The sequence below is a fragment of the Rissa tridactyla genome, chromosome 2 (genome assembly GCF_028500815.1).
Source record: "Rissa tridactyla isolate bRisTri1 chromosome 2, bRisTri1.patW.cur.20221130, whole genome shotgun sequence".
Lineage (NCBI taxonomy): Eukaryota > Metazoa > Chordata > Aves > Charadriiformes > Laridae > Rissa > Rissa tridactyla.
This window is the reverse complement of record NC_071467.1, coordinates 114,248,022-114,266,791: the sequence shown is the minus strand read 5'-3', so window position 1 is coordinate 114,266,791 and position 18,770 is coordinate 114,248,022. Positions and strand designations below refer to the sequence as shown.

Sequence of the window (18,770 nt, the reverse complement as noted above, 5' to 3'; positions counted from 1 at the left end):
TGAGATGTTTTGCCCTTGTATGCTATCAATGACACCCAGCTTCCACTTTGTAACAGTTGCCGACATTATTATCACACTGCTGATACACTCTAGAAAAAGTATGAGTTAGCCACCTGTATAAAATTATGAGTAACCAGTAAAAGTACTCTGAGAAACTTGTACAAACACTGATAACTAGTAAAGGTGCTAGCCCACTGGTTGCCACCACAGTCTCTTAGGTATAGTTATCTTAAATTGTAGTTATTGTCTACTAGAAATAACTAGTGGCATTTTTATTGGGCTTGAAAGAAAATAGTGCTTCATAATCCAGGTGTCCATGTGACCACATTTATTCTACATCTGTTGCCTCAAAATCACATATGCTTGAATTCAGCATTCAAAGGCATACCGAAAACTCTCCCAACATTTTACATTAGCTAACTGTTCAGTTCCACTTCTATTTTACCCTCTATCCAGAATACAACCCTGTAAGTCTGGGGATAGAATGTCTTCAACCCCCCTTTCACCATTTCCTATGAATTTTCCTACCATCAGCAGAGTGTTACAGGAAGTCTGCAGCTGTATGCCCTATTTCCAGAACCTTAACTTTCAACATCTAGCTTCAGGTTTCAGATACCAGAGAGTTCCACTGAAGCCAAAAAAATTACAGATATCATCTTGAAAAAACTTTTTTAAAGGCACAGTAGTAGAATACATTTGTACTTTAAGGCTTCTTATTTTCCATATTTTCTTTCTAAGGAAGATACAGATAAAACCAGAAAAACCCCAAAATTAAAACTCTGCGTAAAATAACTTGTCAGCAAGAAATTACAATAATTATGTTTAAAATTTTGCCATGCTGCTATTCTACTGTTTTGAAAAGTTCTAAATACTGCTTGATCTATAAGATTAAAAGACATTTAATTGTGAAGTGAGTGCCCATACTAACACAGAACTCATATTTTGTTATAGAATTAAATTTCAGGTACTTCTGGTGATACTAATGGTAATGAGAAAGTCATCTTTTAGACAGCATCTGACCACAACCTTCAGGGTTTAAGCTTGTCTAAAATATACAGTTTAGTTGTTAATTTCTATTCTTCAGATATAATTGATACATAGTGGTAGTATAGTAATCTGGTAATACTACAAATAACAGAAAAAGGTAAAGGTCAGTAGAGGTGTTACTGCTTAAGTAACAAGTAGTAATAGCTTCTGCTCTCATTTATATCATGAATATCAATATTATTCTTACCAATTTCATTACATCATGAAAATGATGACTAAAAAAACTATAGCACTTTCTGCAATATATATGAAGCTACATGTCATATCAAATATGGAAGCGTTCATCTTTAACATTCATAATCCCTAATCACACACAAACATTGTTAAAATATCTCGTCTTAACAGTAGCAATATGATTGAATACGACTTGACATAACATGACAAGGTCTTTAGACCATTCCAGTGATCTCCAAGTATACTGCAGTACTGAACCATACTGTCTGAAAAAAGAAATATACATCAGGCACTTATTCAGTCTTAAGCAATCACTCTTCTTGCCTTTAAGAGCACAGCATCACTTCTTAATATACCTACCACTTTATTCATCATATTTGTGTTGTTCTTACTCACTAATTTTCAAATTTGGATTTTAACTAGCATGTACTAGTGGATCAAACTCCAATTATCCAAACTTTTACATGTAAAGCATAATTAAAAAAAATTAAATTGTGTATGAACTCTTATTTCCCAGCTTTTTATAGGTCATGTTATTTCCTTTGGCCATTTGTTTTTAATGTGTAGCTAATGAATGGAGTTTTTATGTTTCACTTTAAGAAATGCAGTCTTCCAAAAACTCAGCCAGAAATGTCCATTTCAAAAAAGCTTATTGCAGCCAGTTGGCTTCACCAGTGACATATTTATAAAGTGAAAATATAACCCATAGTGTTTTCTGCAGATCAGATGGAATCACTTAGTGTACTCTACATAGTTTCAGCAGCTTGTGCCTCAAGAGGAATGTCCCTCAGCCACAAAGTGTTACTTTTAAAGCACAAGTCCAGCTACTGTTGTTTTGTAGTTTTGTTATTCTAGCATGCTATGAATACATTCACGTCACACTTTTAAACCATAACGTATTTTTAGAGCTAATGCAAAGCCAAAATGAGACGCAGGTGGTAGCTCTTCGAAATAAGCTTCTAATTAAAACTATTTTGGAGCTCAAGTTTTTTGCATGTTAATGATTTCCTCTACTCTGAGTCTCCTCTCTGGCACCAAATCATTTTCATAAAAAGTACATTATGTAATCACAAGGCCTGAGCACCATGTGAAATCGTGGAATGAAAACTACAGTATCAAATGGGATAAATTAGAAATCAGAAAAAGCTTCATGAAGTTACAGACTTCAGGGAGACATCAGCAGAGATAACTTTACTGCCTTCAGTGGCAATTCAAAGCTTCAGTCAAAACCCTCATGTGGAAGGACGCGTGTCAATGAAATAAAAACATAAATTGGCATTTATAGGATACCTAGGAACTTAAGAGCCCTTTAATGATACATGGGAAGTTTTTTCTTAATTTGACAAAAGTTAAATTCACAGTGCATTGGCCAGTGAAACAATGCACAAACTGCATTCCTTCAGACTGGTACAGAAATTACTGTCCTGAATTAAAACAAATAAATGGTTTTGTTTTCCTTCATCACTGAAATTTGCCCCCCAAAACTTCTGCCAGCATAGAGATCAAAGTCTCCTCCAGTTCAAACCCATTTTGGAGAATTCAACTTGCTGCTGAGCGTAGCTTCTGAAGCAAAACAGATTTGGGTCAACTGTGAGAAAAGTGCTTCAGGAATCACTTCTGACTGATGGAAAAACCATTTGAAAATACATCGGGCAGTTCTTAAAACGATGTATGGCTAGTAAAAGGCAAGTCTTCGGTTACTTCCCTAACCCAAAAGAGGAAGCACATGTCAGCGTACATTCAGAAAGAACTCTGAATTAACTAGCTTGGTGGTCTGGTGGCTGCTCATTGCTTTACTACAGAAGGGATCAAAGTTCAGGACTTCAGCTGCAGCCATTCATTCTAAGCAAGAGGATCTGACAGTACCCCCAAGGCAGTGCAATACCCTGAACACACGTAAAGAGGAAAAGGAAAAATGCCCTGCATCACCCAGTACTAATGCACATACCCACCCCAAACAATGCATGAAGTGTACGTACGTCCCAGCTGAGACTGACAAAGTTAATTCTGCTGGAATTGAAAAAAAATCACTCCAACAGGAGGGAAATAAAAATAGAGAAGTAGACAGAAGTTTAAGAGAAACTAAGGAAAGTGTTTAAGGAAAACCCTAAATCCTCATTCTGCTGTTAGCTGTAATTATTTTCTAATCCCTTCCAGATATTAAAGCATTGCAGTAAAACACGTTCACAAGTCCCAACACAAGAGATGATCTCTCTGCAACAGCCCACTATGTAAGAAGCCTCCCTGGTCAAGACAGTAAAGGGCACAGTCAGAGCTGCCATGAGAAAAAGAATCGTTTTGCTTCTCTCAGCCATCATACTGTATTCTCTCTACCTAACCTCTTGCAGATTTCTGCTTGCCATAAAGCATAAGGAGATTTAAGATGGAAAGGGAATCTTGAACTACAAAAGTATCTCCAAAGGCCAATCAGCCCCCACTTGCACAATCAATCCTTTAAGAGACCTGTGATATATACTCCTTTATCCTTGATCCGACTCTTACCACAGAAGATGACATAGTTAAATTATGCAACTTGGGAATGATCCCTTCAAACCTCCTCTTGACCTGAGGTGGTGGAAGGACCCTTAGGAAAAACACTACTACAGTTCAAAGAAGCACAAAAGACTGAGATACAGTATAGAGATCTGAAAGTATCATAGCGGCAATACCAGCACACAGAAGTTCCTACTGATAGAAACCTGGTATTTGGCACTCTGTAGACACGGGAGGTAAAGTCTCCTCCTCTAAACAGATTATAGTACTAAAATTTGTTTATTACAACCTTTGCATTAAGCAAAGAATTTTTCCCACATTCAAAAGCGGATGTTTCTTTCTAGTGCAAGAACTAGTCTCAGGAAGAATGCTCAGGCAGCTGTGAAACCAGTATCACAAAAAGTTATTCTTTTTTCAATACAGCAAATTAATTATATACAGAGTGGGTCTTGAAAAAGAACATTAACTGTGCATGGGAGAATGGCTGTATGCATAGATGTAGCTTGAACAATGATGATTCATGAAGCGGTAGAATTTTTTTTCCTTAAATTCTGTTTCTTACCTTAACTTGTTGAGTAACTACTTCTCAAGCCCTGGCAACTACAGAAATCTTTGAAGCCCCTGCATTCATAGAAGCATTACAATACTGATATACACTTCATCTAGAGAAGGTAGGAGAAATTCTAGTTTGTGAACCTTTCCAGTGTCAACCTGCCTTCATCTGAAGTTATAGACCTACCATACATTATATATATATTCTAGAATGTCTTACTGAACTAGCGAATATCTCAAACAAAAATGAAATAAAGACAAGTACTGTCAAGCTGTTGCCCTTCCAAATCAATAGCCTTTGACCGAATAGTTAGTTAAGGCATATGGATGTTTTAATGAATCACAAATCAATAGCAGATGTTTCATTGAGCTCAATTACAGTTGAATATAGGCCCTATTTTGCAATAATTTAGGTACTTTCAAAAGTTATCAGTAGGATCTTAAGTCATGATCATACAATAATACTACCACCTTTAAAGTTCCATTTAAGACAGACCCACTAACTTATAATCAAACAGAATAACAAAATCCCACTGTTAAAAGCCAGTGAAACTCCTCATCTTCTCTACTTCCCCACTTACAGTCTCCATAGAGGAAGAAGGTTCATGATTCCTACGCACCTCCCAAAGCACTTTGATGCTTTACTGACTTTTTGAGATAGAGAATTGTTGAAAATATTTGCTGAAGAATGCTCTCCAGAATAACTGAAGTCATATCCAAAGAATTCATTAAAAATAGCTTATAGCAAAGTCTAACACTCTGAAGCTTACAATGCAAAACTGGGAGTTTACTTTACAGAATCTTAGATGGAACACCTATACCTCTTCAAGAAGTTTCAAATATCCCATTAAAATTGGAAATAAACAGCTTGACTAAGTATCCTCAAAAACACCAATAAAATACAGCCACTTTTCACATTCAGGTCATTTGTCTATATATATCGTAGGCCAGTAACCAACACACAGAAAGGACTAAACTCTTACTTCATGGTCAAATGAGTCAGTGAATTATGTCTCTTATCAAAAAAATCACCATCCCTATTGGTTTCCTTTTTGGCAATCTCAGAAAAGACATCATAGATTTTCACAAGCAGGATCAATTTTGTTATATTTTCAGACTGTTGGAAGCACACTGCAAATACTCAACTGATCTTATTATTTTGCCACTAACATTGCAAAATATTATTTTCATGCTTTTGCAGGTAAGCAAAATAACACACATTTTCGTTCCAATCAATCATCATAAAGAGCAGCTGAATACATTTTATTTCTGCTGTAACCCTTCCTTGTCCTTTTTATTCACTATAGTCACCAAATACATCTTGGGGGGTTATACACGTTTATTATACTATGCTCATAATCAGACTCAGTCATGTTAAAGAAATGCAAAAAACTAGCAAGGATAGACCTAACAAGGCAGCATTATTTGTTTAAATTATGAACACTCATCTGATCTGACATTTTACAGGGGCAACAGAGCAGACAGCCACAGCAATGTGTGGTAAAGTTACAGATTAATTTTGTGTAAAAATTGAATATTTAATCCAATAACTCAAAATTTTCTTTTTGGTCTGCTCAACTTTTTTTGAGCTGGATTGCTTTTTTTAAACTTTGCCACTTGAAATGACAGCATTGAGTCCCCTTCCAACTCTGAAATTCCGTGATTGCACAGCACCAGCCTTTAAACTTCCAGTAGGTAGAGGCTCTGCTACTTAGCAAGAACTATGATTAATGTAAGCTCAAGTCTCATTGACCAAAGCTTGCATTACCACTCAGGGGATAACACGGCAATCCTACACAAAACAAGGATATAAGATGAAATCTATGAAAAATTTTCACTTTCTCCACCTTCTTGAATTTCTAATTATTTGGTGACACTTCTTTAAAGTCTTATTCATCTGCATATGCACAGCTGTCCAAGTTTCCCAATGATAAACCTATCAACAATGACTAGAACAAGTTGTGCCCATGATCAGCACCAACTGGGTACAACAAAATTAGAACTCTCCTCATGAATCTGAAGTAAAATCACCTTGTCACATTTTCCCTGATTTGTATCTCCTCTTACTAGTCTGTTCCCAGACAACTAGTCTGTTGCCTGTTTTGATCCAGGCAAACTGCATTCATTGTCCTTGCTTTGCATTGTTTTCTGCGCTTGGAGGATACCCTCAGACCTACTCACCACTACCCAAAATCTCCAGGAAAATCTCTCTTGAATGATGTGGTAGAGTGGTTTCTAAATAGGAATGATTTGCACCAAACCTAATACCCCAAAGTACAACTAGCAGAAAGCATCATAGCCTGTGTAAGATACATTTCACCACTCTAAAAGAAGCAACTAACAAAGGTTTGGTGACCTTCCAAATCAATTTCTTGAGGTTAGAGGTTTTTTTGTAACAGAATAGTCACAGATGAATACTAGAAAAACAAGCAAAAGCTACATATACACATTTCTGAAAGACCCTTTGAGAAGACAAAAGAGACTGAATAGTTAGAAACTAAAATTGCATTCTTTTGGGTAAAAAAAAATATGGGGCAGCAAACAAATCTGACAGACAAATGCAGCCACATGAAATGCTGGAACATTTAATAAGAAAGTACATATGTAAATAATAAAGCTGTACATAGGTTTGAAGTAACATAAAATTCATCATGCCAAATTATTTATTAGACAGGGTAATAATATATACTGCATTTCTAAACTTTAAAGACAGCATCTCTAAACTTAAGTAAAACATCTGATATGATCTCAGACAATTGTCTCACAGGAAACCAGAGAATGGCAGGCAATAGCACTAAGAAGAAGAATCTGGGGATTAGAGTAGGATGATGAATTAAATATGAGTCAACAATATGTCACCAAAAAGACAAATGCAAGATTGGGTCATTATTAATATACATGCGCTATTAAAAACATATGAGGTAATTATTGTTCTGCTTGGCACTCACTGATTCTTGGCAGGAGTACTGCAGAAGCCATAACCCCACATGCAAGATACAAAACATTTTACACTACCAGTGCACAATGACTGCACACATTTGGGTACCATACTTCAACAAGAGAAATTAGAAAAAGCATCATATAAAATCCATCAAAGTTTTGAAAAACAAGTCTTTCACTTACAGAGACAACTGCTCCTAAAGTTATTTCTACAATTGGGTTTATTTCATTTTTATTATAGTGCTTTGTTTCAACAAAATGCAGATTAAGTGATATATCTAGCAATTTATAGCTGAAGCAAAAATCTGGCATACTGAAGGCAATGGGAGTTTTTACTTCAGTTAGGCTACGATCTCATGCATTACTGTTAAGAGAAGCCGAGGAAGATGAAAGGAAATGGATGGTAAGAGATTCAGAGAACATTCTCCTTGACTAGTTTTCCATCCACATATGCAATTTAGAGAAGAGGTTCTAACTCCATTATTTTAAAAAAACAAACCAACCAACCACACACTAACAGGTTTCCAAAGTTACATGAGAAACCATTTACGAGTAGTCATAAACAGATCTATTCCATAAAAAAAACTCATGAAGACGAACCTTTCAAATGATGTGTCCTTATCCAGAAGCAATTTAACAGGAAGGTAATAGTTAAGCATTCTGCTCCTTAACAGAACTAGCCAATAAATCAAAGTCCAAATTTATACTGCTGCTGTATTTAAACATAGTCATAAGAATCATTTAACCTTACAGCATAAAACTCAGCTGATAACTTTTTTCTGACTAACACCTAATAAAATTCATTCTTGCAGAATTGTGGAAAAGTTAAGCACAGTCTACCCTTCTTATAAAGTTTCCTGTTACAAGGTCGCATGGTTTGCACATATCTTGTATTTCATTATTAAAAAAATTCCTCCATATAGCACCCTCTTTGTTGTAACACTCAAACATACTTTGCCTCTAGGCTAGTGCTATAATAAAAGTAAAATTAATTCAAGGCCATTTACTGAAAAAGATAGGTTCAAGGTATTTTCACACTTTTTTGCTCGTAACTTTTTCATGTCAAAGCTGTATTTTCTTTTTTCCTTCCCTTTGCTATTGTTTTATTATTTCCTTTTATTGGTACAGTATCCATTGAACCACTTCAAATAAATCCGAAGTATTCTGGAAGCCAACTGAAGGCATTAAGGTTTCAGATTAAAAAAAAAGTTACAAGACCTATGTATTATTAGGAGGATCCAATTCTAAATAATTTATGAAGTCATTTGAAGAAGTTATATAAAACCAGGATGAATTCACTGATTATTTAACTATTAGATAATGCAAGTATATTTTATGGAACCGCACAAAGCAGTAATACTGCTTTTGCAGTAAGAATATAAAGCCATTATCTATAAGTGATTATCATTCAAAAATAACTCAGCAACTAACAAAGTGAGGTTATTAAACTATGCTTTCTCTCTGTCGCTAAATAAAATTATTATTCTATTCGAGAGTAACCCAATACCTTGTCTGTCCCCCTGGAAAAGCTATCAATATTCTGTTTCTTTAGTTCTTAAGCAGAAGGCAAAATCTTAATAACATAAATTGAAAAAGAAAACTGGAAGCATTGAGAATGTTCATACACCCACCTTAATCTACCACTTACACCATGGAGAACAATCACAGAACACAACCCTCACCTGGGAAATATCATCTTCCTATTACTGCATGTGATCATTCACACACTTCCTAAGCACTTCAGAGACTAGCTCAGGAAACCTGCACTTCATACACCAGTCCTCAAAGTGTAGAATTTTAATATTCACTCCTTATACACCATTGTTTGTTCATATATGATCTACTATCCTGCCTACTATTCAGCCTAATGCACAACTGACCACAGGAAATTTATGTGATAATCTGTAAAGCTACCTAAGCTTCAAGTAATAGTGGTTTTGTTTTCACTTTAAAGCACTTCTCCATTCCTTATATCTTTTCAGCAGAAATTTATTGCATACACTTTCCTCAAACGTAAGTCACATCTGACTCAAGGCAAACAAGGCAAAGAATGACATTGTGGTCTGATCTGCACACTTTTTCAAAGCAGTAGTAAGGGCTTTGTTCTTTTGCTACATAAGAGCATAATACCATCATTTCTTATAAGCAGGCTCCACATCAGTAAATCTCTCTTTTTAAGAACAGTCAGGCACAAGTAGTGCGTTGACTCTCTCAAGATGTAGAAGGACTTAGGCTAACAGCTGTAAGCTAGCTGAGTTGTAACCCGTTCAAAAGAAACTGGTAATGTAGGAATAAGAGTCATTTTCCAAGTTAGCATCTCTCTCTCAGGTTTCTCTAAGGGCAGGACAACACACCATGTTGTCCTGCCCTTAATGTGAACAAGACAGAGTCAATGCACTGGACAGAGTTTACTTCTGTATGTTGCAGGTACAAAATTAAGATACTTGCAGCACTAGTTATCTAAACATCACATTAGAAAAAGGCTATCAAATTAATTATGAAGTAATACGAGCTTATTTGCCCTGAGTTAAAAACTAGTGATAACCCATCTATAAGAAGTTTTAATATTACCACATGAGGATGATTCAATGCTATTGTTCCATATAACTGAAGCCAACACCAGTAAATTGATTAAACAAAGTTTCTGCACAGCTAGAACAGATCCAATTCAGCATTATTTTAACTAAAAGAACTATCTTAACTAAAAGAACTATAATAACTAACTATTATTTTAACTAAAAGAACTACCAAAGAGAATACAAACTACATGATTTTGGTGGAACTGTAAAAAAATTTAAGAATGGAACAAAACTATGATCAAATCATGTCAATCACAAAGTTTAACAATACTGGCTCAAAATCACATCACTACATACTTAACAGAAAAAATCTTATCACTGTTTTTCAATAAACATTGTTTTAACCTTAATTAAGATAAAACAATATGTAGAATGTTGCTTAAGAGTTTACTATTTCTAGATTAATAGCAGATTTATGCCTTAAGAACTGAACTGAGATACACTGCTGCATAAAGAAGAAAGAAAAGAAATTATTAACTGAGATATTCAATTCAGTTGCTTCACTCCATACCATTTTTTAGACAACCTCAAAATATGCAACTCATTTATCAGAAGCTTTCCATCAGCAGTGACTTTCAATCAGCCAAATGAAGTTACATCATTCAGGGTTTACCAGCCCAGTACAACATTTTAAACTATTTTATTTACTTGTCCTCACAAATCTTTATACTTCACAGAAGACATTTGAGAGATGCTATCCAGCATATAAACTAGAGTTCTAAACCAGCACATCTCATGCTGCATCTAGCACACACACTGTTGTAAAACCAGCCCAGCTGCCTCTGCACCACATAGTAACCACAGAAGCATAAGTACATTCTTGTTCATATTAAAGAAACCCAACTCAGATCTTTGATAGATGGGTAATAAGAGAGAGCTTTGCTTTTGGGTGACCAAAGATCTAAACAAGCCTAAGATGCTCAATGGCTTTCTCATTTCTCTCCCAAACACAAATATAAACCAGAGTTATGCAAACTATACTCTTGCTATTGTGAACTGATCAGGTTCTTTAACATAATCTCCCCCAATAACTTGGCATTTGCCTCAAGTATCTTATAAAGACACAGAAAGACATAGTACAGATGTGAAAACAGAAAAAAAACTTTCCAAGATATTATAAACCATCAGCAAACATCACTTCATATAGTGAAAGCTGAACTGTTACTACAGCAATCCCTGGTGGCATAATTGCATGATGCAATAATAGTATAACCTGACCTTATAGAAATTACATGATGAAATAGGTTATATAAAGTAAAATTTTTGTAGAGATGAGTCCTCATCACAGGTAAGGGCGCAATAGAAATCATAAAAGAGTATGCTTTTTCATCTTCATTTTCTTTTAAAAAAATTAAATCAGAAGAGCTTAAAGTCACATTGAGTTCTTTAAAATTTACATTTGAAGTAAAACATTAAGACTATACAATCTGTTCATTACTTAAGGGCTGTGACATTTTGCGGCTAGGTTAAGAGTTCACTTGGTTGAAAACTAGTGTTCAGCACTACTAACTCATGGTTTCATCATGAATCATCCTTTCTAAGAAGGCCCATATGCCAGAATCAGAGCACTGCAGGACAAACTCAACTTACAGCCCAAAGATCATGAGGAAGAATTCAGAAATATGAAAAGCAGACCACGACAGCATTCTACATAATAAAGGCAATGACTTAAAAATTAAGTTCAACTTTTTGAAGATCTGGGCTAACAATACAGAATTTTTAAAATACAAAATGATTAGTTGGTCTTTCTATGTCACTTCTTGATAGTTTCATGCTCTCATTTTAGCACCAGTGTTCAGAGACAGCAAGGAACAAATATAATGTTAAAGCAGTAAATAAATTTGAAGTTCTGTATTACAATCCTTCCCTTTGCTACAGATTTTTAAAGTTGTAAGTCACAACTAACTCTGCCTACACCATGCTTGATTTATATTTTCATCTTTGTAGGTTTTTGCATTTACTTTTTTTAAAACATTTCCATTAGCTTTGTTTAGGATTCTAACTAAACATATAAGGGATTTCCTTGTTATTTCCCACATCCCTGGCCTCTTAACAGTTTTGCTCAAAGTAAGAGTCAAGCTCATTTCACCTTTTGCTGAAGTTCTACAGTCCACAAAACACATTTTGTTATAATTAGTAAAACAGTTTTAGCTATACAGGTCTTCAGAAAGTGCTTTTCTGTACTTCATCAAGTCTTGCAGTAAATACACCTGTAGGAGCAGTCCAAATACACATGCAGCTTTAGAGATGCAGCCTACTAAACAATAACTGTAATGAGAGGACCATCTAGCGGTGGCAACCACAATTAACACCCTGCTACTTTAAAGACAAACGCACACTGTTAATCTATGCAAGTCACAGGACAACTTCTCAGTCTTTGGGTTTTGTATTCCATAGTTTTAATCATTTGTTCAATTTAGATTTTGACTTTCTATGATGAGACTAAATAAATGAGTTTGTTGATTGCCTTCATCTGTTCCTGTTACAAGAACATCTATGTCAATTCTTCCACATGTGAAAGTTGCTCATAGCATCAAATCATTAAACTGAAGCCACTAGCAAGAATTAAGCTGCTAGCAACTAGGATACAAAATAGGTTTGTTTACCTCGCAATTCTCTCCTTGGAGAAATCTATAATACCTTTTTTCTTAATACAAGAGACCGAAAAAATCACCAGTTGAGAAGTGACAGTTGTACTTGGTATGTTTTACACCTCCATCACTTCTCAACTAAACAGATTCAGTTTAATAGACCAGATCATAACATAATAAGGGTCTAAGACTGCCACAAACTAGCAGGGACAGGAGAGCAAAAACTTACATTGGAGGAAGCTGACTAGGAATGTGATACACATATCTAGTGGTGTTTGCTTCCATGTTTTGAACACGTCAAACAACTGCTGAGACATTCTTCCCCATCTACCACCGTAATAGAAGCTGTGAGAAATCCTCCTTACTAATGAAGCAGCAGAGAGTAGGAACTAGGAGATGTTTACGTAAGCACACACTGAACTACAAATGGTTGAAGGAAGTTTAGTGGTGCTTCATAATCAAACTGAAACATAAAATAGTAGTAGAGCATTTGCTTCTAACAGCTATTCTCCTTAATTTCTGAAAAGCTCTGATAGGACTCTCAGTCAAACAACACTCAAGAGAAAAATTTCAGGCAGCTTCTCCTGTAAAGACAGGCATCCTAAAGACACTAAGATGCTTTGTAAATTAGAGAACCAGATTCTACTCCAATACAATCTAAACTTTAGTATTATGAAAACTGAAAGCTTGGTCTGAATAAATATCCGCCTCTTCAGCGCCTGTAAGGGTCTAAAGGGAACTGCAAGATTTTCAGCAGCTCAGAAAGGTAAAGAACTGCTGGATTGAAACAGAGGTCCCTTCCATACCTTTATGCATACCTTGCTGCCTACTTACGGAACTGTTCCCCAATTTAGCAGTCACACAGCCTCAGACTTCTGTTACAGCCTGTTTTATGCATCTCCCTACCTACCCCAACCCACCTTGTGGCAGGTTCTTGAGAACAAGAAAGCATAGTATGCTCAAGGTCTTTCTCCACAGGGTTCTCTATAAAGCGGGAGCAACAGTCAGGAAGAGGCAAGCCTCAACCACCTTCTTCGCTGTTCAACCTTTCTTTTTCAAAGGGAATTGAAACTTTTTCTAAAGGAATGAGCAGAGGCCATCACAGAGGCTAAAGGAGATGTAGGATGGGAAATGGAAAGTATGTGCTGGCTTTACACCACAATTTTTAAATAGACTGTGTAACCTTACAGCACCATGAGACTAACACTTGGCATCTCAGTTAAGGCCACAGCTGTCCCACTAGACAGCACAGATTGCATCTGCACGTGAGTAGAAATCACCATTATGAATGATTACAGAAGAAATCTGAATGCCAAGAGGCAAGTATTTTATCCGAGGTAAGAGCAAGCAGTAGTGAACTGATCATTTTCAACAGTATTCACTAAATTGACAGGCAACCATTTGGAAGCAGCCCAACAAAAAAATAAACAGAGCATTAACTAGAACCCAAATAACTGTTTGTCATAAGAAAGGACACAAAACCCTCAAGAATGTTTTAGAGGATGCCAGTACAAACTAGCACACACAAACTCAATCATATTTTTCTTTTGCCAGTGTTAACTGGTATAGCTGGATACAATGAGTTTCTTCACCAATGAAGGTATAGGATTAAATGCTCCATAAAAAGAAAAAGGCATGAGAAAGCAATGAGCAAGAGAAATCTGAGTAAGACTGAGCAACTTCATAGATAAGTGCTCTGTGTCAACTCCTGCAGCATTCTTTACTTCCTCAAATGAAAGATTATGTTTCTGGGGGACTTACATTCACCCTCCTCCCCAACACTCCCACAGCATATTTTCCATATACTCTCCTTCTGTTCAACTGCCATTCTCCTGTGTTTGCTTCAGTAGCTCCGTAAACATGACCTCTGAAGTGCCTCTTTCACCTTCACATTGTTTCAAGGATGCTTGAGTATAGCAATAAGACACATTATTCACAGCAGTAACAGAAGGCAATAAATACAAAAACCCTCCGTATGTTTTGTTAGTCCACTTCTAGAGTGGGGTGTAGAGGTCACACTGCTAGCAAAACAAGCTCACTGCTGCACGCTTACAGCGCTGCCACCATCATGAATTAACTTCTGCTGAAGGCGAGAGAGACTGTTAGCAGATGCCTGGCCAAGAATTGCAGAGAAGCCTGTGGAGGGCAGATAGTAAAGGAAAAAATAAAATATTTATTTAAAGACTGGTTGGCTCCCAATGCAACCCCGAACAACAGCCAAAAGATACACACACATAGTATGGCAGGCCAGACCAGGACAGGCATCTGTTTACCAAAATGAACAACACTTGATATATCTCCTTTCTGGTTCACTCTGTCTGGTCTTGCAAGATGGAAATAAAACCACAACACTGTCATTCATAAGCCTCAAGGAGAGAACAGGGTATTAAAGACGATACTCAAAGAAAAAATGAAACAGATTCACCGCAAAAGGCTATGGGCAAGATTAAAAGCACATTCTTGACAAGAAATCTAATCAGTCCAAGAAAGCCACATAAAAAGGACATTCAGTCCAGGAAATCTACAAAAAAGAACATTCTTTCATTTCCCCAAAACAATTTTCTCCAGTGTCCATTTTGCCTATTTCTCTGATACTTCAATATGTGCCTCAGTAGCCTGCTACCAAGTACCTGAACATTCACTATTATTTTCCTAGATTTAGGTCTTAAACAGAAGGCTGCTTCTTCTGATATGAACACATTATTTATTTCATAACACAAATCTCTGCCTTTCTTGTTTATTAACATTTTTGCGACCTCAAAACAAGACTTGAGGTCAAACTTTTTCCACAGCAATAAACACACTAAAGAGAACTGGAACACTGGGAAGAAAGAAACAAAAAGAAAAGCAGCTTGGCATGCTTGGACAGAAGTGCTACTAGAAAACAAGAAAAGTTTGCAGAACTTACCAGAGTTCCCTCTGTTGTTCTTGCTGCTTTGTCAGGATTGGCCCTCATTTTGACCATCCTAGGTGTTGAGAAGCATTTGGCTGGCTGGGTAGGTTCTGAGGTAAACTTTACCTTCTGTCTCCCTAGCTTGCAGAGACATTTTCTTCATAATATCATTTGCATCCCCCACAGCTCATGAGAAGGTACGTAAGAGGTAGGTCTGGCATCAAGACTGAGCTGGTGGTCAGACCCCTACTCAGATCTTCATGGTAAACAAACATGCACATCAAAAATCCAGATAGTTTATTCTGCAGAACTGCCTGTTCTGCAGGCAGTTTTTGTTTTTGTTTTATCCTTGAACTATTCCACACACTCACAACTCTTTGCTTACAATCACCTCAATACATCTGTAACTGCAATTCCACTACAGTATGTCAGGAAGCACACTATTCCCTCTTCTCAGATTTAGAAAACTCAATATTGGCTTTCTGCTGTTAACAGGAATATGCCCATGCCCTATACACAGACCCCTCAAGATAATCATAGCATAGATACCTTCTCATCCATATGAGTTGACTGTTTTTCCCAAGGTGATTGTGTAAATTAGTAGGTGAAAATATCTTCAACCAGTATAAATTTTGGTCAGCTGAATTTAAGCCCAGGGACAAGCTTGAGTTTAGGGTAAGGCATTGCCGAATTATTACTAGAAGGTTATTACAGGCACAGAATTGAGTAATTGTCTGCATGTATTTGCCATATTGACTCAGAAGACTTTCTGCTTTGGTAAAGTGACATCACTCTGCCAACGGTTTGGGGACACTACTTGAGTAGATGACTACCATGCCCCAATATTGTTGGGAAATATTTGGCAGTAGTGGGCAAACTTTACTTCTGAAAAGAAAGAGTTATCATATAGAGCAAACCTAAATGCTTCCAGATGGAACACAAAAACATTCATAATTGTGTCACAAGTTCAAAAAAATGGATATCTATTAAACTCATTCAAAACTACACACCCCATAAATATTATTTTCCACTGTTATGTTTTTCCAATCAAAGATTAATTTTTTTTTGAGGTCTGCATTAGGTATCTTTAAAGACACTTGTTATTTTAAGTTCAGAGAATGAAGATGTTAACTTTGTTTCTTTGTCCAGAATAAGCAAGTTGCAGAAAAACAAAACAGAATGGAAGCATAAAAGAAAACAATTATTTTAGATGTTAAAATATTTTACAAGGAAAGAGACAGGGGTTTTGTAATTTTTTTTTTTTAAATCAGTATTACCCTTGTAAATTCACATTCTGTTCAAGATGTCAGGAAACAACCATTCTGCATTTAATATTCTTTGCCTCATTTTAGCTTCAGTTATTTTCTATAAGCATCAGATAAAAGGTATCATTATTTATGGTTTCCTCTAGACAGCAGCATCATGTCGTCTTTCAAAAAATCTAAATTAATCCTCAACTGTTCACAGTTAAACAACTAATAATAAAGAATATGCAACAAGGAGCTTACCTTTTACACCACCAAATGGACCGTAAGTCATATTACAAGCAGTTCTCTGAAGATTGTGCTCATACATCAGCTTAATCTGATACTGGTTCCCATGTTCCACATTTCCCAGAGTTCCTATAACAAACAACGGGTATATATTTATATCTTTGATCCATGAAACATGGAAATAGTAAAGGAGTACCAGTTTAAACAAACTGAAAAACTGTAACTTACTGCTAGTGACTCTGAGATATGAAGGCTCACACTGCTGCTTTCTTTAAAAAGAAAAAAAAATCAACAAGCTACAAAATTCCTAAAGACCAGAACCAAAAATAAGGTCTCATTATACTAAATACTGTATAAAGACTTATACCTTATACCAGCAAGAGGCTGAGATTTTATTACTGAAATATGTTTTTCTTCATGTTGGGCACACCTCTAAAGTCAGAAAAAAAGCCTGTTCAAAGGGGAATTCTTATCATTCTTTAGTTATTCAGTGAATATACTATATCCAACAGCCAGCCTCAGCTGTAACAGTCTTCATCTCAAATTAAGCTGTAGCTCGTCATTAGCTATAATTTGACAAAGCTATGCCCAGGGCACATTTATCACTTGTCTTTACTCTGTCTGAAATTCAATACAGTGATCAAGAACACAAAGATAAGAGACAAACATGTTAACAAAAATAATTTTATGATATACATCACATCCTCTGAAAAGGTCTGCATGAACTTTAACTTCCCAACTCCTTCAGGGAACCAGCAGAAATTCAAAAAGTCTAAAGAAACTGATGTTAAAGCTTCCCTTTTGACAAGTCTTTCCTGCACTTCATGAAGAAAACAAAGCTCTCAATCATGTACAGTAACACTTAAGGACTAATATCAGCAAGAGAAAAAAAAACAAAACAAAAACCTTTGAGAACAGTCACATCAGCAGGGAAAAAGGTGTTTTAGTGAATGATATCTACGCTAAATCCTACCACAGCTTTAAGTATACAAAGATTATTCCAACACCATATCCAATATAGCTTTTAAGCAATTGCCCTTAACACAAGCCCACATTAGGGAAAGGACTGGAACAGACATGAGGGAAAAAGCCCTGACTGGATAAGTAACTAGCTAAGTAGCAACACCACAGGTAAAACAAGTTAGAAAGTAGTCAGTGTATACTGACTGTAATACAATATCCAGGCCATACTTTAGTCAGGCCTGAAGGATGCTTTCATTTGTCAAGCAGCACAACTATTTTATTATGAATAACAGATATAGCAACATGTATAAAGCCAGTAAAAATCCCACTTTATGAAAGTGTAATTTGCCATTGAAACATAAAGAAATAACAACCATTATTTCTCAGAGGAGCTTGTTTGAAAGTACCTGTTCAGACAAGTGAAATTACCATTAGAGCATGAATTAACCCTAATATAAATTAGTATGAAAAATCTTTTAAAGGAATGTAAAACTTCACTTTTATTATTAAATGCTTAAACCATGTAAACCAAACAGCAAATTATAATTAGAAAAGAAATTCTAGACTGACGTTGTGTGCCACTAATGCAAATTTTAAAATAAATTGTTTTAATAAAAATTGTACTGGTAGGCTACAATCCTAGAACATAAGCACTATTACAGAGAAGGGACAGTATGAAAACTGCAGTATATCTCAAAGTAGTACAAAGACCAATTTTACAGGTGTCTCCAAGTAAGATAACTAGAAGGAAACAGAATCTGGAAAGAGAGCATGTGTTTGTAACCTATCTGCCCACCACGCTGTGAATAAGAAGCAAGCTGCCACTACAAGAAAACCATGCTCTTACAATGAACTGAGCCACAGCTGTCCCTGCAGAGAGAAAATGAACAACATATAGCTGTCTATTGAATTTTGAAGCTGGGGGTATAATCAATAGATTTCTTAAGTCTGTGCTGTGCTTTAAACATATATTAGAGAGAATGCAAAGCACAGAATAGGTATTTTATGACTTGCCTCTTACATACAGAAAGAATACAGCACTTAG

The 18,770-nt window shown here is 36.0% G+C and overlaps 1 protein-coding gene across 8 annotated transcripts in view; it reads right to left on the bottom strand.

The window, feature by feature from the left end:
- The window catches only part of BBS9 (Bardet-Biedl syndrome 9), a 304,742-nt gene that overhangs the window by 277,758 nt on the left and 8,214 nt on the right, over nt 1-18,770 (bottom strand). For all 8 annotated transcript variants that reach the window (XM_054193653.1, XM_054193651.1, XM_054193652.1 and 5 more), the window contains one exon: nt 16,778-16,891. In XM_054193653.1, the coding sequence (XP_054049628.1) occupies nt 16,778-16,891 (114 nt within the window). The remainder of the gene's footprint in view (nt 1-16,777; nt 16,892-18,770) is intronic.